Here is a 24,745-nt window from a genome sequence, read left to right on the forward strand (position 1 = left end):
CGAGCCAATGGCTGCGCTGCTTTCAATCCATCCACTCCAGCCAATCAGCGGCCAGGCTGAGCGGCGAAGAGGACGGCGGGGGCGAGCGCGGGATTTTCGAGGGGTCAGGTAAGTAAAACGGGGGGACTGGGGGCGCCGGCAGTGTGAGATGTTTTTTCACCTTAATGCATAGAATGCATTAAGGTGAAAAAACATTTACCTTTACAACCCCTTTAACAGAACTTGTCTTGATTTGTGGGAAAAAAAAATTACGTCAATTTAGTTTGGGTGTAACGCCGCACGGGCATGCAATTGTCAGTTAAATCGATGCAGTGCCGAATCGCAAAAATCGCTCTGGTCAGGAAGGGGGTAAAATCTTCCGGGGCTGAAGAGGTTAACGTCTGAGGCTTTTCTATCTTTTAAAAGCAGACGTACAATAACCTGCATTTTTTAAAAGCCACCTATTTGTCCTGCACTGGCTACTAGATTCTAACGTGATGTTCCAACCTCTGCAATAAGAGAACAAAGGTCTGTTCCTGTAAAGCCGTGCTTTTAGAATCTTTTTAGCACAGCAATTATGCTATGACTCTACTTTCAGCAATTTTTAGAGAAAAAAAACTGCCAACATGTTGGTTTAGCAGCCAGGATTGCCAGCTTATCCCTTTAATTGCCTCTGTTTCTTAAAGCGGGAGTCCGCCGGGACTCCGCGTTTTTTTTTTTTTTTTTTTTTTTAAAGTCAGCAGCTACAAATACTGCAGCTGCTGACTTTTAAAATAGTGACACTTACCTGTCCAGCGCGCCCGCGATGTCGGCACCCGAAGCCGATCTCTAGATCGACACTCGAGTGCTGCCGCCGCCATCTTGGGTATGGGAATCAGGAAATGGAGCCTTTCGGCTTCATTTCCCGGTTCCCTACTGCGCATGCGCGAGCCGCGCTGCGCAATGAGGACGGTCCCTGCTGCCTCTGGGATCTGTGTGTTTCCCAGCAGGCAGCGGGGCACTTGCGGAAGGGGGCGGGCACTTGCGGAAAGGGGCGTAATGTACGCCCCTTTCCGCAGAGAGCTAGCCCGGAAGTGGGTGCAGTTACCTGGATTATCCAGGTAACTGCACCCCCCTCCCCCCTGAAAGGTGCCAATTGTGGCGCCGGAGGGGGGGAGGAATCCGATGAGCGGAAGGTCCATTTTAGGGTGGACCTCCGCTTTAATGTTTTGTAATTGATTTGATTCATTGGGTGCCTTATCTGCAGTGAATTGCAGAAGAACCTGTAATTTAAAGAGATGATCTGGAAATTTCAACGCTGGTGAATTTATTTTTTGTTTTTTATTCCTTTGCCATTAGCATTTATTGAGTTTGGTTTGGTGCTTCTTTAATCAGCTTTATTTAAATAAATTTAGTCCCATTTTTCTTTCCTTTTGCTATTGCATTTTGTGACATTTTGAAAAATGCAGTTGTTTGCAGTGTATTATGGTATATTTACTACTGCAGTTAAGTTTGCAACCATTGGATTTGCCCTTTTAAAAAAAAAAAGAAAAAAAAAAATTTGATTTATTCTCAGAAGGACAAAACCACACAAAGCTCAGGCTGTATTTGTTTAACTGATATCCTTTCATACCATGAAATGGAGCTGTACGATTTCTGGATGAAATGAGAATTGCAATCACGATTATCTCACAATTCTCGTGGCGTAACATCATTTTTTACACTATACAAAAAAAAAAATTGGGCTAACTTTACTGTTTTTTTTCTTTGTTTATTTTTCTTAATTTGTAATAAAAACATCTTTGTAATAAAAACATCTTTGCCATTCTGAAGTTTCCCTCCAACCACTTTGCATTTTTTATATATACCATGATTCTGTACTTGCCAAATATGCTGCAGAAAACTCCCTCCACAAAGTCTGACTGCAGCCATTTTAACTGTGCTGCTTGTTCACTTTCTGGATTTATACAGACAAGCACACCTCCAGCTCTGCAGCCGCGCATCTCTCATTGGCCCTCTTATGACTCACCCCTAGGCCTAGGCTTTTTACCAGATGAGAAACAGGAAGTGGGCTGTATAAGGTATTTACTGGAAGAAAAAAAAATGTTTTACTATCCAAAGTTGAAAAAAAAAAAACGGCTGAAGGTCTGCTTTAACCACTTGACCACTGGGCACTTAAAGCGGGAGTCTGCCGGGAGTCTGTTTTTTTTATTTTTATTTTTTTTAAAAGCCAGCAGCTACAAATACTGCAGCTGCTGACTTTTAAAATAGTGACACTTACCTGTCCAGCGCGCCTGCGATGTCAGCACCCGAAGCCGATCTCTCGATCGTCTCTCGGGTGCTGCCGCCGCCATCTTGGGTATGGGAATCAGGAAGTGGAGCCTTTCGGCTTAATTTCCTGGTTCCCGAGTCGCGCTGCGCAATAAGGATGGACCCGCTGCCTCTGGGAGCTGTGTGTTTCCCAGCAGGCAGCGGGGGACTTTCGGAAAGGGGCGTAATCTACGCCCCTTTTCACAGAGAGCTATCCCGGAAGTGGGTGCAGATACCTGTACTGTACAGGTATCTGCACCCCCCTCCCCCCTGAAAGGTGCCAATTGTGGCGCCGGAGGGGGGGAGGGTTCCAATTGCGGAAGGTTCACTTTAGGGTGGACCTCCGCTTTAAACACCCTTAATAACCAGACCAATTTTCAGCTTTCGGTGCTCTCACATTTTGAATGACAATTACTCAGTCATGCAACACTGCACCTATATGAAATTTTTGTCCTTTTTTTCACACAAATGGAGCTTTCTTTTGGTGGTATTTAATCACCACTCGCTTTTTTATTTTTTGTGCTATAAAAGAAAAAATACAGAAAATTCTGTAAAAAATAAAAAATAAATAAATAAAAAAAAAAAGATTTTTTCTTTGTTTCTGTTATAAAATTTAGCAGATTAGTATTTTTTTTTTTCTTCATAAATTTTGGCCAAAATTTATACTACTACATATCTTTGGTAAAAGTAAGTACAAATTTGGTGTATATTATTTGGTCTTTGTGAAAGTTATAGAGTCCACAAGCTATGGTGCCAATATCTGAAAATTGATCACACCTGAAGGACTGACGGCCTATTTCAATTCTTGAGACCCTAACATGCCAGAAAAGTACAAATGCCCCCCAAATGACTCCTTTTTTGGAAAGAAGACATTCCAAGGTATTTAGTAAGAGGCATGATGAGTTTTTTGAAGTTGTAATTTTTTCCCACAATTCTTTGCAAAATCAAGATTTTTTTTTTTTTTTTTTTTCACAAAATTGTCATATTATCAGTTTATTTCTCACACACAGCATATGCATACCACAAATTACACCCCAAAACACATTCTGCTATTACTCCTGAGTACGGCGATACCACATGTGTGAGACTTTTACACAGTGTGGCCACATACAGAGGCCCAACATGCAGGGAGCGCCATCGGGCGTTCTGGAGCACCCAGGACAATTCTGACATTTCTCTCCTACATGTAAAAATCATCATTTATTTGCTAGAAAATTACATAGAATCCCAAAACATTATATATGTTTTTTTTTAGCAAACACCCTGGAGAATACAATGGTGGTCGTTGCAACTTTTTATCTTGCACAGTATTTGCGCAGCAATTTTTCGAATGCTTTTTTTTGGAAAAAAAAATTTTGTGCTTAAAAAAAAAAAAAACACAGTAAAGTTAGCCCAATTTTTGCATAATGTGAAAGATGAAGTTACGCTGAGTAAATAGATACCTAACATGTCACTCTTCAAAATTGCACACGCTCGTGGAATGGCGCCAAACGTTGCTACTTAAAAATCCCCATAGGCGACGATTTAATTTTTTTAAACTGGTTATATGTTTTGAGTTACAGTAACATACCTGCATGATCTTTATTGTATTTGACTGTTGATTTATGCTGTGCTGACGTTCTACGTTGGAACGACAGTGCAAACTCTGTAACCACCTATTTGTTATATTTTAATTAAAAGTATTCCTGTTTAAGAGTACAAGTGTGTGGTTTACTGCCTTTTTACCACCAGGTGGAGCCAGAGGAGAAGGAGGTCTAGGGCTAGAATTATTGCTCTCGCTCTAACGTTCGCAGCAATACCTCACATGTGTGGTTTGAACACGGTTTTCATATGTGGGTGGGACTTACGTATGCGTTCGCTTCTGCATGCGAGCACATGGGGACAGGGGCGCTTTAAAAAAAAAAATTTTTTTATAGTTCATTTTACTTTATTTATTTTAGTTTGACATTTTTTTTTTTTCCCCAAGAATACATTTTTTGATCACTTTTATTCCTATTACAAGGAATGTAAACATCCCTTGTAATAGGAATATGGCATGACAGGTCCTCTTTACAGTGAGATATGGGGTCAATAAGACCCCGCATCTCACCTCTAAGCTGGGAAGCCTGAAAAAAAAAAAGATTCTGGCTTTGATCGTATTGGCGAGCCGGTAGAAGCACCGGAGGGCGGCGGGAGTGGGGGGGGGGGGGGATGTCTATGGCTGGGTATTGCTGGGTATCTCCGAGTATGACTGGGTATCTCTGAGTATTGCGTTGCAGAGCATTGCAGGGTATTGGCGGGTGTTGCAAGGTATTGGCGGGTGTTGCAAGGTATTGGCAGGTGTTGCAGGGTATTGGCGGGTGTTGCAGAGAATTGAGGGGTTAATTTTCGGTGAGCAGCGATGTGGGCACTGCAGATGCAGCCCACAGCGCTGCTGACACCGATCTCTTCCCCCTCCGCTGTACCGATCGATACAGAGAGGGGGAGGGAGGAACCGGCGTCATAACATGAGGCCGGTTTGTTTACAAGCGATCACGTGGTAAACGGCCGCGATGAGCGGCCGTTTACCGTGATGCGCCGGGTACTGTGGTCACGGATGCTCTCGAGTGCGCGCCCCAGGGAGCGCGCAAGAGCGGAATTCTGGGAGGCCGTCATATGACGGCCTCCCAGAGTTAAACAACCGCCCTGTAGCCGTCATTTGGCTATGGGCCAGTTGTTAAGTGGTTAAAGCTGAGTTCCACCCATTTAAAAATCAGCAGCTACAAAAAAAGTGTAGCTGCTGACTTAATAAACAGACACCCACCTGTCCACAGTCCAGCGATGCGGGCGCATGAATCCTCACTCCTCTCCGCGGTGCCGGCATTGTAACTGTGGGCGCCCGGCTGTGGCTTCACAGCTGTGCACATGCTGCACGTTCTGAATGGCTGGGCAATCTTTTGGGACCTGTGACGTGCCCCAGAAGATTGCAGGGAGGTGAACTTCCTTCCTGCACTGCGGCACCAGGGGAAGAAGTGGGAGTTGGGTGCCTGTCAAACTGGGTACCCCCCCCCCCCCCCCCCAAAAAAAAGTTACATGCCAAATGTGGCATGTCAGGGGGTCACCAGTACTTAAAGTGGAAGTTCAATTTTTTTGGTGGAACTTTGCTTTAAGTGGTTAAATTGACCTCATCTACAGACAGAAGTTAATTCTTTTGATCTAAAAAAGAAAAATGTTAAAATGTATCTCTTTATCTCAATTGACTGTTGTGATAAACTTTGGCGGGCTGCCTGTTTTTTTTTAATTTAATTTAATTTTTTTGTCAGCTGTGAGCAGAGAACTCTCTGCACTGATTGGAGGAAATGCTGTGTTAAGACCACAAGGGGGGTTGACTTGCAATCTCGATTCTTTAACGATTAGTCGTACAGCTCTACCATGATATGGCAGCCTTGTTACAAAGCTGTTAAAAACGAATATGCTTTTATAAGTCTCGATTCACACTGGTGCTCTGCGGGAACCAGCCTCGATTCCTGTGCGGGTTCCCGCATTGCAGCTAACTCGCAGGTAGTTTGAGCTGACATCTGCAAACTGCTGCAAATGGCAATACAAAGTTAATGACCCCTCCCTAGTCGCCGCAGAAGGCAGTGCAAACTGTGAAATTGGGTCGCATGGGTCTGAATACCCATGCAATCTGATTCCAGTGGTGCGAATGCAATGTGATTTCAATCATACAAACTGTGGCTGAATTTGCATCACGCAGACATTGCATGTGATGTGCACAGCAATGCAGTGCGAATCACATGTGATGTCTGGCATCGTATAAGTGTGAACCCAGCCCAAGGCCTTGTTCCTTCACCTGCACGGATGGCAGATTGGTAGCATCATCTGTGCCCGTGCAGCTGCTGCATCCCAATTGACATTAATGGGACTGCCTGCACAGGGATGCATGGAATATCTATGCCTTCCAGTGTTTGTAAACACTGCCCTCTAGGAGTGTATGCTTTAGTATGCCCCGTGTGAAGGCCTAAAACACAGCAAGCGGTAAGCTTTCTGTAGACAGTACAGTTCATCTTAAAGCCTAAGACCCCCATACACACTATTCGATTTTCTGCAGATTTTTGTCTTCAGATTTACCAAGACCATGCAGTGCAAGGGCCTCCCTGATTGAACACAAATTGAAACTCTTATGCCGCGTACACACGGTCAGAATTTCGGTCAGCAAAAGACCGATGAGAAAATGCGACCGTGTGTATGCTCCATTGGGCTTTTGCTTGCTGAATTTCCGCCAGTAAAAGATTGAGAGCAGGTTCTCAATTTTTTTCAGATGGAAAAAGTTTCTATTGGAAATTCTGATCGTGTGTATGCAATTCTGACACACAAAAACGCATGCTCAGATTCAACTACAAGACAGAAGCTATTGGCTATTGAACTTCCTTTTTCTAGTCCTGTCGTACGTGCTGTAAATCACCGCATTCTTGGCGGTTGGAATTTGGTGTGACCGTGTGTAATCAAGACGGCGTGAGCGAAATCCCGTTGGGGAAAACCATCAGAGCTTTTTGCGACCAAAATTCCGATCGTGTGTACGGGGCATAAAGGACTGACCTCATATTCTGTGGTTTTGGTAAATCTAAAGACAAAAATCTGCAGAAAATCTAATAGTGTGTGTAATAGTAGTGCTGCCGACTGCTGTTGTGATTGAAATCCAAAGTGCTCTGAACCCTGCTGTACTCCGGCTGCACTAATCTGCTGTGGGGGTAATAGAGCCAAGAGACTTGTCATATGCACTCTACAAGAGCACAAGTTATGGGATGAACCAACTTGGTGAAAAAATAGTTCTGCTTTGAAATGGTGACCAGAGGACAAAATTCCATTCACTCCAATAGAAAGGCCTATTATTATTCAACCCAGTGATAGATTCTCCATAAAAATGAATGGCCTTTTGTCCATGCACGTGCAGAAGAATTCGGGAGCAGCAGAAAGGCTTTCCAGCTCTGCGTCTGCCTGTGGGCCACAAAGCATAGATTTGCTGGGCATATATGGGCAGGGGATTGTAAATCTTGGGGGCATTTAGGCAGCATTCGATTGTAGCACTGGGCAAGGGGGAGTGTTGGACTGTTCCCCTGCATTGTCACCTTGTCACATGAGTCCCTGGTTGAGGCTACAAGTGACTGTGCTGCCATGGACCATCGGTGTCACTATCTGGAAACCAGTCCTTAGCAATGGTACACAGTCAACACTGGACCAAGTACTTGTATAGACAGGGAGTGTTTGAAAAAGGCCGGAGGAGACCAGCAGCACTGAGATGCTCAAAGGTGAAAACTGCATGTTAAAAGTTTGATACACCGTTCTATCGTAAAATAGATTGCATTTAGTCAGCATTTTTGATCTAAGGCTGCTTTCACACTGGGGCGGTATTCAGGCGTTACAGCGCTAAAAATAGCGCCTGTGTAGCGCCTGAAAAAAACCGGCCCCTTTCACTCTGGAGCGGTGCGCTGGCAGGACAGTGAAAAAAGTCCTGCTAGCCGCATCTTTGGAGCGGTGAAGGAGCGGTGTATTCACCGCTCCTAAACCGCTCCTACCCATTGAAATCAATGGGACAGCGCGGCAATACAGCCGGCAAAACCACCCCGCTAGCGCTCGCAGACCGCCGCTAAAACGACGGTAAAGCGCCGCTAAAAATAGCGGCGCTTTACCGCCGACGCCCGCACCGCCCCAGTGTGAAAGGGGCCTTACTGTAAAACAAATGACAGTCTTCTTATAATTATAGCTGGTTAGTGCTGAAAACGGTATGATAATAAAAATGTTAGTGGGCCTAAAGCTTAAAGTGATTGTAAAGTCAGAAGGTTTTTATCTTACCTGAGCCCATCTCTATCCAACGATGTTGCAGAAGAGACCCTTCCCTCATCATTGGCTGAGACAACAGTGGAGCGCCATTGGCCCCCACTGCTATCAAAGTCAGTGAGCCAATGAGGAGAGAGAGAGAGGGAGATGGGGCCACAGTTCCATGTCTGAATGGAGAACGGAACTCAGGTGCCCTCATAGCATAGGGAGGGGTCAGGAGCACCGAAGAAGAGGATCCAGGCTGCTCTGTGCAAATCCACTACACAGAGCAGGTAAGTATGACATGACATGTTTATTTTTAAGCAAAAAATAAATAAAAAAACACGACTTTAGTATTGCATATTATACTTGTATAGTATTATACATATTAGACGTACTTGGTGACAGAGCAGCAAGACACCGATCAGGAGCGAGCTAGAAGAAAGCTTAACTCTAGGAAATTCTTTTGGGTCTGAGAAGCAGGCCTAAGACCTAGGCTAAAGGCCTGAATCAGTCGTATGGGAAGAATGTAAGCCAGGAGGCTAAAGTATTGTGTGTGCAAGATACAGTATTGGTGGAACCTCCTGCGTGGGTACTGATGTCTTTGTGAACTTTTCTGTGCTTTTAAATAAAAGTGGGCTACCAGGCCCTTAAAAATACAGTTTTGTACTGGCGTACTCACTGGAAAACGCACCTACCATTTGAGTCTGATAAGCCCAATCTTAATTAAATTTTATATATATATATATATATATATATATATATATATATATATATATATATATATATATATATATATATATATATATATATATGTATATGTATATATGTATGTAATCTCTTTAAAGGGTTACTAAACCCAACCCAGGACCCTGCATTCGCTATATATATATAAAGCTTGTAGGAGTTTTCATTCTCCTATGACTGCCCTATGAGGCTGCATGACACTTGACCCCAAACTGAGCATGTGCAGAATGCCCCCAGGCTCCGTACTATCAGGAGATGGATTGGGGACTGTGTAAGAAGGAGAGGATTAGAGAAGACCGGATCAAACAGTGTTTTTACACAATGCAGATGATTAACCCCTTAGGTTTCTCATTGAGTATAGCAGGCATGCATTACTACATATACAGACAGATTTTACTGTTGTGGGTTTAGTAACACTTTTAATGCATTCTCTGAATTAACATGACCTCACAATCGCTTTAAAAATATTTTAGTCACTGAAGCCTTCAGAATTCAGTCCTGTTGTCCCTTATTGGTGGACAACCAGACCTTATTTTGGAGGCTAAATGGGGCTTAAGTGAATAAAAAATGAACAGCGGCATTTAATGACTTTGTCTCTAAATGCAGAGTCAGCAATAACATCCAATGTGCCATTAACAAGCGTTTATGCTATGTAATGTGTTCAATTAATGCATTTTAAGAGCAACAGTAATGATCTATAAAATATGCATTACTTCCATTACTCTTGCTTTTCTCATACAAACTGGTGATTGCAGACTAAAGGAAAAATAACCATGCTTTTGCATTTGGGTTTATTGAAAGCGTCATTGGGTGCTTATAGGTGTCATTACCTGAACATCATTTTACTAGGAGTCGGCTGCTTCTCCCGCATGCAGACCTTGTGAAATGGAATGTGTAGCCGCTGGCCATATATCCATATTTCTTGATGAAGATTTAGGCCCCTTTCACATGGACTGTCTGGTCTGGTCCACCTGTCCGTTTTTCAGGCGGACCTGATCGAACCCTGCGTTGTTCTCTATGTAGCGACGAATGTCTGTGGTGACATGTCCACTGATGCCCGCCACCAGCCGATCCTGCCTGCCAAAAACAGACAGATGGTGGTCCTATTTTCCATCCGTATGGCGGATGGAATGGAAACGGACAGGCAGTTCCATTTCCATCTGATTGCCTTATGGAGGAGAGCAGGACTGTGTCTGCTCTGCATAGCGGATCAGACACGGACCTGTCGTCCGCCAGATCAGCAGAGAGATCCCGCGCTGAGCAAGCGGATTCTGCATAGCGGAGGCGCCCGTGTGAAAAGGATGGCAATCTCTCACTTTGTTTGTTCATGAACCTAAGAATTTTTTTTTTTTTGATCAGTTTACAGCATGGTAATCTAGCTCCATTGTGGTTTATCTGTTACCATTTCATTTTTATTCTTTTTGGTTTTATTTTGGAATCTGCATAAATTCTTTGCCACTGTCTCAACTTGGAACTTTGCCAATGTTTAACTGGTCTTACCTGTTTGTGCTGCATTTCTCAGTTAGGAGTGAAACTTGTAAATGTCTTTGTAGGAGGAAAACAAAGGGGTATGTATAAAGTCGTGAAGGTGACTTCCACCACACATTCACTGGTGGTGGATCAGTCACTACCATTTTTGAACACATGCACAAGTAAGTTTCACCTGCATTGAATGTCAGATTAATTGCTTTGTAAATGTGCTCATTGGCTGCTGACCTTTTTTGCAGTTGAAGTGATAACTTGTCGAATGTAATTTGAAAGTAGTTCCAAATTTATGTTTGCTTTTAGCATTTGATTTTGGAACACATTTAATTTCCCAAACAAAATTACATGCATTGTTAGAAATTTGTTTTAGAAAAACCTTCCACCCTACTCCATCAAATTTCACTGCAGTGGAAAATGAGCATAGACGTGACCTCAGTAACAATTCACCACTTGCCAACCGCATAAAGCTGTTCTACAGCAGCAAGGTAGCTCCCTTGTGCGAGATCACTTACCTAGTACATGATCTGGCATTTCTACTGTGATTAGTTAGAGCAGATGCCGATCAGTGGGTGCAGGCCAATAGATGTCTGCAGGCACCCACTGATCGGCGAGGTGGATGACAGATGTAAACAAGGCAGAGCTCTGTCCTGTCAGCGGGAGGATTTTGTTTCCCTGCAAAATAAAAATCCAGCACTTTCCTTAATAAGAGCACCATAGTATACACAAAAACACTGGTTAGGCACACGTTTAACCCTTTGCTTGCCCGGATGTTTAACCCCTTCCCAGGCAGTCTCATTAGTACAGTGACGGTGTATATTTTTAGCACTGATCACTGTATTGGTGTCACTGGTTCCCACAAAGTGTCAGATTGTCCACTGCAATATCTCCGTCATTACTAGTATTAAAAAAACAAATAGGTAAATAAAAATTCCAGTATATATAACAGGTAAGTGAAAAAAGTGAGCTGCGCTAAAAAAACTAAACAAAAAAAAAAAAAATTTCTAAACAGAAAAAATAAATCTAATCACAAAAATTCATCAATAATCGTGACAAAAAAGATGCAAATAATTGAATTATATAAGTGAATAGTAACTTATCATCATATGAGTGAAAAAAATTTTTGTTTTTAAATCAGAGCCAATAATAAAAATAGCATAAATTGTATACCCCTTATATATAAATCGCATACATTAGAGAAAATGAACCGACACACCAGCAAATTAATTATAGTGATTAAACAGAAAAGACTGGCAAAAAATTATATATTAAATAATAAAATGGAAAAACAAATATTGTCCAGAGTAGTGTTGATTCTTCCCAGGTGAAAATATGAAGTGGACACCCACAAATTTCTGCGTTAAAGAAAATCCAAACAATCCTCCACCAGTGAGAAGAGGGGCCGCTTACCAGAATTATAGATCTCAGTGTCAATGAGATCAACAGGGCAACAGCACAGAAGTTCTGGATGAACCGTCACAGGCGCCACACAACCTTTATCTCCGATATGAAGCCTCCAGACAAGGAACGAGGGTATCGTGGATCATATAAGAAATCAAAAAGGCACTCGCATAGCGTAAAACCACTTAGTTTAATAGAATTAAAATATTACACTCGCATGTAAAAAAAACGATCGTATAATAAGAAAAACGAGCCGGCCGGGACTCGTATGCCGCCCGCACTTCCTAGTTGGGCGTAGAACGCGGAGACGTCAGAACGCCTACCTCCCTACGTGCGTTTTGTCACAAACGGACGTGTTCACGGGATGCGGGACGGCGTTCTGACGCACCGCCTATATACCAAATCACAAACAAAACAGCCTCGGTCTGAGCTCCATGCCGTCTCTCAGTCCACCATATTAAGTAAGGGAAAAAGGACAAAAATACCCATATTATCTCCTAATCCACCATATTGCATGAGGGAAGGAGGATAAAAATTGCCCTGCTGCCACACAAAGCCAGACCTCTGCCAATAACCATCAGAATTACCTGGGAATCACAGATTAAAACTAAAAATCATGTAGATATGCAATGAATATAAAAAACTTTATAAAGACAAAAGAGGTCATCTCTCATCAGAGAGAATCCTTTCTTCCCCTCCCCCTCTCATTGGTCAAATATATTACAGACCCATGTATATACACATGTCCAAAAAGGAAAAAAGGGGGAAAAAAAGGAGGGGAAAAAAAGGGGGGGGGGGAAACGTATATAAAAAATAAAAATGAAATTAAATGTGAATCAACACAGGCAAGACAATCCAGATGGATAAGCAAAGGGGCCTATACGGCGAAAAAATATATTTTTTTTCTTTTTTTGTATCTGAATATTAACAGTTGTATATACAGACATTATCAGTTGTATATATAAAAGATGCTACCACCATAGAGAAAATATGTAATGATAACCCCGGGTGAAAACCTACACAGGTGGAAACAAAAATCGCTTAGCGAAGACTCATGGAACTCACACCAAGTTTACAGTCAAAGGTAAAACAGGGAGCCTAAACTATATAAGCTGTTCAAACCAGTTATATGTTGTTCATGCATTGTCAATGAACGCATTTACGTCCACTTCAATGTTAAGGCCATGAGGGGTATAACTTTTTAGTTTATGTATCCACATCATTTCAAGCTTTGAAATGCTTCTCACCAAATGGGTTCCCCTCCAATGGGGGTTGAACTTATCGATTCCCAAAAAAATTTGTGTTGGTAGGGCCCCTATTATGCACCAAAAGGTAATGTTTGGAGACCGAATGTTGGGTATACCCCCTACGGATATTCCCAATGTGTTCATTCAAGCGCACATGTAGAGCACGTTTGGTCCGCCCTACATACTGGAGGCCACAAGGGCACTCCAGCAAGTAGACCACCGCCTCGGAGCAACAAGTAATGAACGGCTCTATAGTGAAAGACTTAGAAGTAACCGTAGATCTAAAGGTGATACTTCTCCTAGATCTACAACCATTTATGTTACACACAGGGCACTTTCTGCATTGGTAATACCCGGTGAGGTTTGAGAAAAAATGCGGGCGGTTAGTGGGTGGGTCCAAAGCACTGGGAGCCACCCTATCCCTCAGAGATGTCACACCTCTATAAACTACTTGAGGTCTATCAGGCAAAAAGGTTCCCAATATTGAGTCATTCCTAAGTATGTGCCAATGTTTTTTGAGTATATGCTTGATCCTAGTGTGTTGACAAGAATAATTGGTAATGAAGGGGTGACGAAAATTATTTTGAAGGACCCCTTCCCGTTCCTTTAATAACTCAGATCTTTCAATATGGCTGATCTCATCTACCAAAAGTGTCAGGGAATCGGACGGGTAACCTTTATCAATAAACCTCTGAGTAAGAACATGGGCCTGTTGTATAAAAACATCCTGTTCTGTACAGTTACGTCTTAACCTTAAAAATTGGCTTCTAGGTACTGATTTAAGCCAAGCTGGATGGTGGCAGCTAGAGGTAGGTATAAAGGAGTTCCTATCAGTGGCTTTAAAGAAAGTTGATGTAATAAAACGCTCTCCTTTAATCACGATAGTAAGATCTAAGAAATTAATCTTAGTAGGACTAGCTTCATAGGTCAGGTGTATACCTCTGGTGTTAGAGTTAAGCTCACTCATGAATAGGGAAAGGTCTGATTCACTGCCATCCCATAGGAGGAGGATGTCGTCTATGTACCTAGCCCAGAAGGTCAGCTGCGGCCTAACCTGGGCATAGACAACATCCTCCTCCCATCTCTCCATAAAAAGGTTCGCCAAACTGGGGGCATATTTCGCCCCCATGGCTACCCCCTTAATCTGGCGGAAAAAATCACCTCCAAACCAAAAAAAATTATGTGTAGCTGCATACTCTAAGAGTCTCATGATAAAATCAATTTGTTCTGGAGGGAGATCAGAAAACCTCTCCAGAGAATCTGAAATGGCTTCTAAACCCATATTTTGGGGTATACTCGTATATAGTGACGCAACGTCTGCAGTTACCAGCAGGGTCCCTTGTTTGGGACGTTGTCCCTCAAGGAGATTAATTATATGCCTCGTGTCTTTAATGAATGATGGCATTCGACGTACTAAAGGTTGTAGAAAGAAATCTATGTACCTGCCCACCCGGGAAGTAATGGAATCAATCCCACTAATAATGGGTCGTCCCGGGGGGGCAGGTAAGACTCTTATGAACCTTAGGTGGGTAATAAATTATAGGGATTCTGGGAGTTTTTGGAACAAGGAAGGCCCTCTCTTTCTTATTCAAAATTCCCTGATCGAATCCTTCTGTAACAAGATACTCCAAAGTTCTTTTATATTGTGCATTCGGATTAGAAGGTAGGGAAATATAAGTAGCCCTATCCCCTAGAATGCGATTCATCTCGCTTGTATAATCCTCCTTATTCAAGATGACTATACCCCCCCCCCCTTATCCGCTGGACAGATGACCACATTCTTATTATTACAGAGGGATTCAATGCCAGCATCAATCACCTCTTTATTTGTAACTTTTTTAATGCGTAAGTCTTCAAGATCTTTGAGGGCCAGATCACGAAAGACTTTCAAAGAGGGACACAGATGCCCAGGAGGGTTAAAAAGTGATGCGTTGGAAAGTCCCGAGTGACAATAATCAATAATGCCAGGCCAAACCAGGGCATCAAAAGAGTGGTCGAGCTAAGAGAGGAACTAGAGGGGGGAGGCGTACTCAGCCCAAAAAGACCAAGAACTTAACTGGTGCGGGTATTTTTAATCTTAGTTCGGCCACTCTTAGCGATTGCGAACTGAGTGTCCTGGATAAGGGCCTCAAGTTTGCTCCAGCCAAGAATATGAATAAATTCCAAACATACATGGATATTCATAAGTATGTAAGGAAGCTTAATATTCAAAGATATGTAGCTTCAAACCCTACTAATTTCCTCAGGAATGCCTCTGGTGATTATTGTCACTCGGGACTTTCCAACGCATCACTTTTTAACCCTCCTGGGCATCTGTGTCCCTCTTTGAAAGTCTTTCGTGATCTGGCCCTCAAAGATCTTGAAGACTTACGCATTAAAAAAGTTACAAATAAAGAGGTGATTGATGCTGGCATTGAATCCCTCTGTAATAATAAGAATGTGGTCATCCGTCCAGCGGATAAGGGGGGGGGGGTATAGTCATCTTGAATAAGGAGGATTATACAAGCGAGATGAATCGCATTCTAGGCGATAGGGCTACTTATATTTCCCTACCTTCTAATCCGAATGCACAATATAAAAGAACTTTGGAGTATCTTGTTACAGAAGGATTCGATCAGGGAATTTTGAATAAGAAAGAGAGGGCCTTCCTTGTTCCAAAAACTCCCAGAATCCCTATAATTTATTACCCACCTAAGGTTCATAAGAGTCTTACCTGCCCCCCGGGACGACCCATTATTAGTGGGATTGATTCCATTACTTCCCGGGTGGGCAGGTACATAGATTTCTTTCTACAACCTTTAGTACGTCGAATGCCATCATTCATTAAAGACACGAGGCATATAATTAATCTCCTTGAGGGACACCGTCCCAAACAAGGGACCCTGCTGGTAACTGCAGACGTTGCGTCACTATATACGAGTATACCCCAAAATATGGGTTTAGAAGCCGTTTCAGATTCTCTGGAGAGGTTTTCTGATCTCCCTCCAGAACAAATTGATTTTATCATGAGACTCTTAGAATATGCAGCTACACATAATTTTTTTTGGTTTGGAGGTGATTTTTTCCGCCAGATTAAGGGGGTAGCCATGGGGGCGAAATATGCCCCCAGTTTGGCGAACCTTTTTATGGCGAGATGGGAGGAGGATGTTGTCTATGCCCAGGTTAGGCCGCAGCTGACCTTCTGGGCTAGGTACATAGACGACATCCTCCTCCTATGGGATGGCAGTGAATCAGACCTTTCCCTATTCATGAGTGAGCTTAACTCTAACACCAGAGGTATACACCTGACCTATGAAGCTAGTCCTACTAAGATTAATTTCTTAGATCTTACTATCGTGATTAAAGGAGAGCGTTTTATTACATCAACTTTCTTTAAAGCCACCGATAGGAACTCCTTTATACCTACCTCTAGCTGCCACCATCCAGCTTGGCTTAAATCAGTACCTAGAAGCCAATTTTTAAGGTTAAGACGTAACTGTACAGAACAGGATGTTTTTATACAACAGGCCCATGTTCTTACTCAGAGGTTTATTGATAAAGGTTACCCGTCCGATTCCCTGACACTTTTGGTAGATGAGATCAGCCATATTGAAAGATCTGAGTTATTAAAGGAATGGGAAGGGGTCCGTCAAAATAATTTTCGTCACCCCTTCATTACCAATTATTCTTGTCAACACACTAGGATCAAGCATATACTCAAAAAACATTGGCACATACTTAGGAATGACTCAATATTGGGAACCTTTTTGCCTGATAGACCTCAAGTAGTTTATAGAGGTGTGACATCTCTGAGGGATAGGGTGGCTCCCAATGCTTTGGACCCACCCACTAACCGCCCGCATTTTTTCTCAAACCTCACCGGGTATTTCCAATGCAGAAAGTGCCCTGTGTGTAACATAAATGGTTGTAGATCTAAGAGAAGTACCACCTTTAGATCTACGGTTACTTCTAAGTCTTTCACTATAGAGCCGTTCATTACTTGTTGCTCCGAGGCGGTGGTCTACTTGCTGGAGTGCCCTTGTGGCCTCCAGTATGTAGGGTGGACCAAACGTGCTCTACATGTGCGCTTGAATGAACACATTGGGAATATCCGTAGGGGGTATACCCAACATTCGGTCTCCAAACATTACCTTTTGGTGCATAATAGGGACCCTACCAACACAAATTTTTTGGGGAATCGATAAGTTCAACCCCCATTGGAGGGGGAACCCATTTGGTGAGAAGCATTTCAAAGCTTGAAATGATGTGGATACATAAACTAAAAAGTTATACCCCTCATGGCCTTAACATTGAAGTGGACGTAAATGCGTTCATTGACAATGCATGAACAACATATAACTGGTTTGAACAGCTTATATAGTTTAGGCTCCCTGTTTTACCTTTGACTGTAAACTTGGTGTGAGTTCCATGAGTCTTCGCTAAGCGATTTTTGTTTCCACCTGTGTAGGTTTTCACCCGGGGTTATCATTACATATTTTCTCTATGGTGGTAGCATCTTTTATATATACAACTGATAATGTCTGTATATACAACTGTTAATATTCAGATACAAAAAAAGAAAAAAATATATTTTTTCGCCGTATAGGCCCCTTTGCTTATCCATCTGGATTGTCTTGCCTGTGTTGATTCACATTTAATTTCATTTTTATTTTTTATATATTATTTTAATAAATATTATTTTTAAAAAATAAATTTCTCAGGGGATGTTCCCCCCCCGCTCCCCTTTTTTCCCCTCCCCTTTTTTCCCCTCCCCTTTTTTCCCCTCCTTTTTTTCCCCCCTTTTTTCCTTTTTTTTCCTTTTTGGACATGTGTATATACATGGGTCTGTAATATATTTGACCAATGAGAGGGGGAGGGGAAGAAAGGATTCTCTCTGATGAGAGATGACCTCTTTTGTCTTTATAAAGTTTTTTATATTCATTGCATATCTACATGATTTTTAGTTTTAATCTGTGATTCCCAGGTAATTCTGATGGTTATTGGCAGAGGTCTGGCTTTGTGTGGCAGCAGGGCAATTTTTATCCTCCTTCCCTCATGCAATATGGTGGATTAGGAGATAATATGGGTATTTTTGTCCTTTTTCCCTTACTTAATATGGTGGACTGAGAGACGGCATGGAGCTCGGACCGAGGCTGTTTTGTTTGTGATTTGGTATATAGGCGGTGCGTCTCCGCGTTCTACGCCCATCTAGGAAGTGCGGGCAGCATACGAGTCCCGGCCGGCTCATTTTTCTTATTATACGATCGTTTTTCTTCTATGCACATGTGAGTGTAATATTTTATATTTGAATTCTATTAAACTAAGTGGTTTTACGCTATGCGAGTGCCTTTTTGATTTCTTATATGATCCACGATACCCTCGTTCCTTGTCTGGAGGCTTCATATCGGAGATAAAGGTTGTGTGGCGCCTGTGACGGTTCATCCAGAACTTCTGTGCTGTTGCCCTGTTGATCTCATTGACACTGAGATCTATAATTCTGGTAAGCGGCCCCTCTTCTCACTGGTGGAGGATTGTTTGGATTTTTTTTGAACGCAGAAATTTGTGGGTGTCCACTTCATATTTTCACCTGGGAAGAATCAACACTACTCTTTGGACAATTTTCGTTTTTCTATTTTATTATTTAATATATAATTTTTTGCCAGTCTTTTCTGTTTAATCACTATAATTAATTTGCTGGTGTGTCGGTTCATTTTCTCTAATGTATGCGATTTATATATAAGGGGTATACAATTTATGCTATTTTTATTATTGGCTCTGATTTAAAAACAACATTTTTTTTTTCACTCATATGATGATAAGTTACTATTCACTTATATAATTCAATTATTTGCATCTTTTTTGTCACAAAACCTTTTTTCTCACGATTATTGATGAATTTTTGTGATTAGATTTATTTTTTCTGTTTAGAAATTTTTTTTTTGTTTAGTTTTTTTAGCGCAGCTCACTTTTTTCACTTATCTAGTTTGGTATCGGAGTATTACGATTAGGGTTGCTGCTTGTAGGGAATTCATTTATTTTTTATATTTAATTTTTTTATTGTCTTAATCTTGTTTGAATAGCGCGGTTTACTCTTTATACCAGTATATATAACAGTTTGTAGAAGCTAAAATTGTCTGTTTTTGTTTATAGCGCAAACAAATAAAAAGCCCAGTGGTGATCAAATACCACCAAAATAAAACTGTATTTATGGGGGAAAAAAATACATAAATTTAATTTATGTACAGCAATTGGCAGTTAAAATAATGCAGTGGCGTATAGCAAAACAAATGGCCTGGTCAGGAAGTGGGGTAAATCTTCTGGAGGACAAGAGGTCAAAAAATCAAACGAACATTCTTCGAGTGAAATTTTTATTTTAATTTTTTTTAAATAAAATGTATACTTTTTATTTTTTATTTTTTTGTGCATTCTGGGAAATGTATGTTTTCTGTCTGCTGCAGGCAGAAGAAAGCATTTAAGAAATTAGGATCAGCGTGTGTACAATATAAGGTAGAATGTAAAACTACTGCACTGTATTGGGATTGACATGACTGACATCTAGGATGTGATTTTTAGTCCAGGGAGAAGGTGCTGACCCTGAATGTCTGGAAAAATATGGTGTCAGCCATTTGACAGTAGGTCCACTTTAACTTTCAAAACAATTTTTTTATTTTTTTTTGTGCTAGTTTTGGCTCTACGTGTTAAAGCCGAACGCCAGGCAATCCGCTTAGTATACAGTTTAATTACCTAGATCTTGTGATCCGAGCTCCTCTGTCATGTCCTGGAAACCAACAGCTGCAGTAGCACAGCTACAGGAAAAAACTTCAGTTTTCTGATAGGGTAATGAAGGGACAGCAGCACAATAATGTCCTCTCTCTTTTCTCTCCTCCTGTTAGTTTGTTTGCTGTCCACTACTATATGTCCACTGCAGCAAATTGTCTCCTTTTGCTGCCCCTCCAAGTGTAAAGGCTGGGTTCACACTAGTGGGTTTCCCAGCATCCAATTCACATGACAGGAGATTGTGACTGGCTCTCTATGGCACAGATTCACACATCTCTGGGACAGCTGCGGCACAAATTGCACAGGGGTCCTGTACGTCTTTGGCTCTGTTTTCAGGTCCGAATTCAGGAAAAAATTTGGGCCTGATGCTGCTGTACAGAGGATTGCAGAAGGCTGATACCAAGTCAATTTGCGTACATACACGTACCCTGGTTGTGTTTTAAAAATAGGTTTTCCATGAGTAAATATCTTGATTCACTGGTGATTTTATATATGCCTGGTTCCAACTTTAAAGAGAAACTACCAATGAATAAAAATATCCTAGGACACCTATTAATAGCAATATGCAAAATACATGAGAGCTCTGGTGCTATACAAGTCCCTAATAGGGATGCAATGCTAACAATTCTGCAGGCTGCAATCAAATAGAAAACATGGGACTAAAGCACAAAATGTATATTATGCCCTGTACACACAATGAGATTATCAGACGAATCATTATTTATTATTCTTTTTTTTTTTTTTTGTGTGTGTGCTAATCTCACGTTGAATCTGATGAATTTACTGAAGTCACAAATTTTCGTACGACAGAATAAAAATTGATGTCATGTGTTGTAATGCATTTGTATTGCATTTTTCGAAGGACAGCTGTACTGATTAAATGAAAATCATACGATCTGGCATCGTATGGTAAAAACAAAATTCCTGTGCATGTCCGATAGAATAATATCGGCTGAACTGTCCTGATTGGCTCTCGAAAGCTCTGTACTAACAATCCGATTATCGTACGATCGATTTGAATGCGGCATTTTTCGTACGATTCTTGGATCGTGTGTACGGGGCTTCAGAAAAGCACACAGATAACGCAGGAGGAAGGTCTCAATATTGATATTTTGGGGTGAAGACCCCTTCCTCAGGTGAAAACCTACATAAAAATCTGCTAATAACGGCTAACTTTGTCCTGGAAACCTTGAAGCTAAAATTAAGAATTTGCTGATTTTTTTTTTTTTTTTTTTTAAATATACTAAATGCAGCAGCGTCAACTAGGGCTGCTTCCTTTGTGAACCTTCCAAAAGTACTTACAGGTAAGTATCATTTGACATCTTCATCAACATCGGGAGGGCAGAAACATTATGCTTTTCCCAATTAAAAAAAAAAAAAAAGTTTTACAGTACAAGGGAATTACCATTAGTATTATAAGTACCCACTCCCTTGTACAATAAAACCTTTTTTAATGGTACTTCACTATTAGTTCCATTCTTTTTTACTTCTGGGTACTTGTTTGTCCGGCTGAGAAACTTCATAAAAGGAATTCTGGATCTGATGACTTGACACCATATCCAGCATCCCAGGATATTATTATCAAGCTTAAAGTGACCCACCAGACTGAAAAGCTGGGGGGTCGTCTCGATCTGGTGAGTGGGGATAAATGAGGGGGTTTTGTAGCCTCAAGCTACAAAACGCCGGAGGGGAAAAAAATCAATTATTCTCTATGGCGATGGTTCACCTCTCCACTCCAAAACGCCTGAAGCCAAAATTTCCATAATGCCTGAAGCTCAAACAAGTTCTGGAATTTTTTTATTTTTTAGGCAGATTTGGTCGTTTTTTTTGCTTTTTACATTGGTGGCCCCTTGACCTTTTACAAAATCGTGGCAAAAACGTGGTAAAAAACACAGCCAAAATTGAGCGACTTTCTGCCTGCTCAGGTGTGAATGGGGCCTAAGCGATCCACTGAGAGGCTGAGCCAGCCACTCTCCCTCCCTAGCCCACAACTCCAGTGAGCGCTGGAAGGGAGAGCAGACAGCTGCTGACTGACTGTCATGGCTCTCTGCTCAGAGCGGAGGGGGCGGAAACTGAGCGATCAGAGGTGTTTGATCTCTCAGTTCTCATTGCAGAGTCGGCGGGGGACAGATGCAGCATTGGATCGAGGTAAGTATATCAAATTTGATTTAAAGTCCATACTTTTCTTTAAAACTTACCCATTTGTTGATGTGCATATTCATACACAAAATAGTGTATCAGATATTACTTTTCCCACAGGGATAGTTTTATCTTTCTTTTTTTTCCCCCTTGTTTTATCTGTTAGTCTACATTTAGGACTGGTTCAAACCACGAAAACGCACTTCAGATCCGTTCCAGATGCGTTTCTGAATGCTCTTTTTTTGATGCGTTCAGGTGCATTTTTTGATGCATTTCCTGATGCATTACAGATGGTGGGTGTTTTATTTTTATTTTTATTTATTTTTTTCAGGGCCAGTTCACACCACATGCAGTCCGGTGCATTTCCATCAACGCATGGAAACTAGGTTATACAATTGTACAGCGCTGGCTGCAGAGAGGTTGTGGCACAGCCCCAATCACCTAAATGGGTCATGTTCATCGGCGGTACATCTCGCCAAATGCAACACAGGGTGTCATTTTTGCCTCAAAGCATTGCAGCGGTGGGATATATACAGCCCCATCTGGCTGCCTTTGTGGCTTAACTGGCTGTTTTTTACCAAAAGCACAAGTGCAAACAAATCCTAAAACTGATTGATTTATAAGGCAAGGAAAAACAGTATCGTCAAAAGTTCTAAAAAAAAAAAAACACACTTAAACAAATTGCTTGTAAGCTCAAACGAATGCTAGTAACCTAATGTATCTTCACACCATACCTGCACTAGCTGCTGGGGTGGTAAATTGTTTTCATTGGGGCACAGTAGATATGAGTGGAAATTCAGTTGATGGACTTACAAACTTCCTCACTGTAAACAATGGATATTTTAAAGCATATATTGGCATTAGGGAAATGTATAAATAATTGATACGATTTGCAAAGCGAATGGTCACTTGAATGATTTGATTTACACAAACTGCTCTTAATTAGTGTGGTTGATGTTGTAATTCTTGCAATGGGATGTCTTGTGGTTAAAAACAAGCATAGATGGGCAAAGAGAATTGGGTCTGGAATTAGTATTTAGAGATGGACTGAAAAAAAAAATGCCATCTAGTCTAAAGAATGCAATTTTTATTTCTACATTCATTTTTTTTGTAGCCCAATGGAGACCTAAGGAAACCATCCATCCCTGTCAATCTCAATGAATCCTTTGGGGAAGAAATAAATGCATTTTTAATTGATGAAAAAGAGCTTCACTCCTATGATGACCTTACCAAAGTAAACCCTGTGACCACTAAAACAGGTAAAACATTCATGTTTTATTAGTGTAGTAATACAAACATACAAAATGTGTAATATATGTCTGGGCAAATAAAAAAAAAAAAAAAAAACAAATCTCTGCAAACATGCACATGTATCAGCACAAGTCTCACCATTGGAGGACAAGCAGGCTTTTTTGCCAGGACAGCCAGAAAACTGACCATGCTCAGGTTGCAATAGAAAAACAAGGGGACTAGCATAAGCACTAGATACTCCACACAAAGGAATAAATATAAAGAGAACAGGATATTTTATAACACAAGTACAACAGGCACATATCGGCAATATTAAATGTTGGGGTAACACATTCTTTAAGGGCTCGTTTAATCCAGAACGCAGTGCAGGAAACCTGCATTCTGTGCATGTTTCCTGCACCACATTCCAAACGCACTAGGTATGCATGTGCTTTCCTGCATCAGAGCGCATGGTATCGCAGTAGCATGCAATCTGGTCGCAGTGCATTTTTAAAAGAAATGCATGCACTACTATTGGTGCAATTTCAGCCCATTCAAATGGGTGAAAATCGCACAAAAGTACAAAGCGTGTTTGTGGGCAATTTTGGTGTGAACTGACACTACATGCACAAGATGGACATAAGCTGTAATGTTTGAGATTGTTTGTTTGTTTCAAAAAACTATTTCAGTTTTGTATGTAAATCCATTTTTTGTCAATGGATTATTTATTTTTATAAACCAGACTAAAGGGTTTTTTTTTGTTTTTGTTCTATCGTGTGTGTGTGTGTGTGTGTGTGTGTTTTTTTTTATACTTACCTGAGCCTATTCCCGATCCGCTGTGGCTCTCTCCTTCTCACTGCCTTGCTGGGCAGATTAATAGGACCAGGAGCCAATGGCTACTGCTGCTGTCAATCAAATCCTGTGATGAGGGAGCCGGGGGTGGGGCTGACACAGACAGGGCGGCTTTCTAGGGGGCCACTTGCTAAAAAGGAGGAGCCAGAGGTGCCAGCAGGGCACCCGAGAAGAGGAGAATCTGAGCTGCTCTGTGCAAACCCACTGCACAGAGCAGGTAAGTATAACATGTTTCTTATTTAATTTAGATGAAAACAAACCTTTAATATCACTTAAAGGGTTAAATAGAAACAAATGTAATTATTTTTACCGGTGAGGTTGCTGTATCTGGATTTATATGCAGATCAAAGCTCACTCCTTTGAGCTGCAGTTCAATATAAAAGAATAAATACAGCGTAATATTGTATTGTTACTTTTGGGTTGATTTACTAAAGGCAAATAATAATAAAAGGCACAGTGCAGTTGCTCCAGAGCTTAGCAAATGAGGCAAAGCATCACTTTCCAAAGAATAAAAAACAAAACAAAACAAAAAAAAAACACAGTATTTTTCTTGCATATGATTGGATGATGGATGGCAGCATAGCTTCCTCATTTATTAAACTCTGGGGCAACTGCTCTTGCAGAGTGCACAGTCTATTTGCCTTTAGTAAATCGACCCCATGGCATCTCTTGAGTTCACTTTTGAGCAGTGTGTATAAATAGTGGATTTTTTTTTTTTTTTATTGTATTCTATTCATACAAAAAACAAATAGTTATATCAGGTAAAATGTAAATGAATGGGACAATTTGTTAGCTCTAGGCAACACAGACAGGCATTTCTTCTTCTTTTAGACCAGGGGTCTCCAAAC

At 41.3% G+C, this 24,745-nt stretch overlaps 1 protein-coding gene across 3 annotated transcripts in view; it reads left to right on the plus strand.

Annotated features, from left to right (window-relative positions):
- MYO19 (myosin XIX) overlaps positions 1 to 24,745 on the plus strand; it is a 119,633-nt gene that overhangs the window by 20,735 nt on the left and 74,153 nt on the right. For all 3 annotated transcript variants that reach the window (XM_077481083.1, XM_077481084.1, XM_077481085.1), the window contains exon 2: positions 22,930 to 23,074. In XM_077481083.1, coding sequence (XP_077337209.1) covers positions 22,930 to 23,074 — 145 coding nt within the window. The remainder of the gene's footprint in view (positions 1 to 22,929; positions 23,075 to 24,745) is intronic.

Source organism: Lithobates pipiens, unplaced genomic scaffold (genome assembly GCF_037356315.1).
Source record: "Lithobates pipiens isolate NorthernLeopardFrog02 unplaced genomic scaffold, aLitPip1_a1.2 Scaffold_16, whole genome shotgun sequence".
NCBI lineage: Eukaryota > Metazoa > Chordata > Amphibia > Anura > Ranidae > Lithobates > Lithobates pipiens.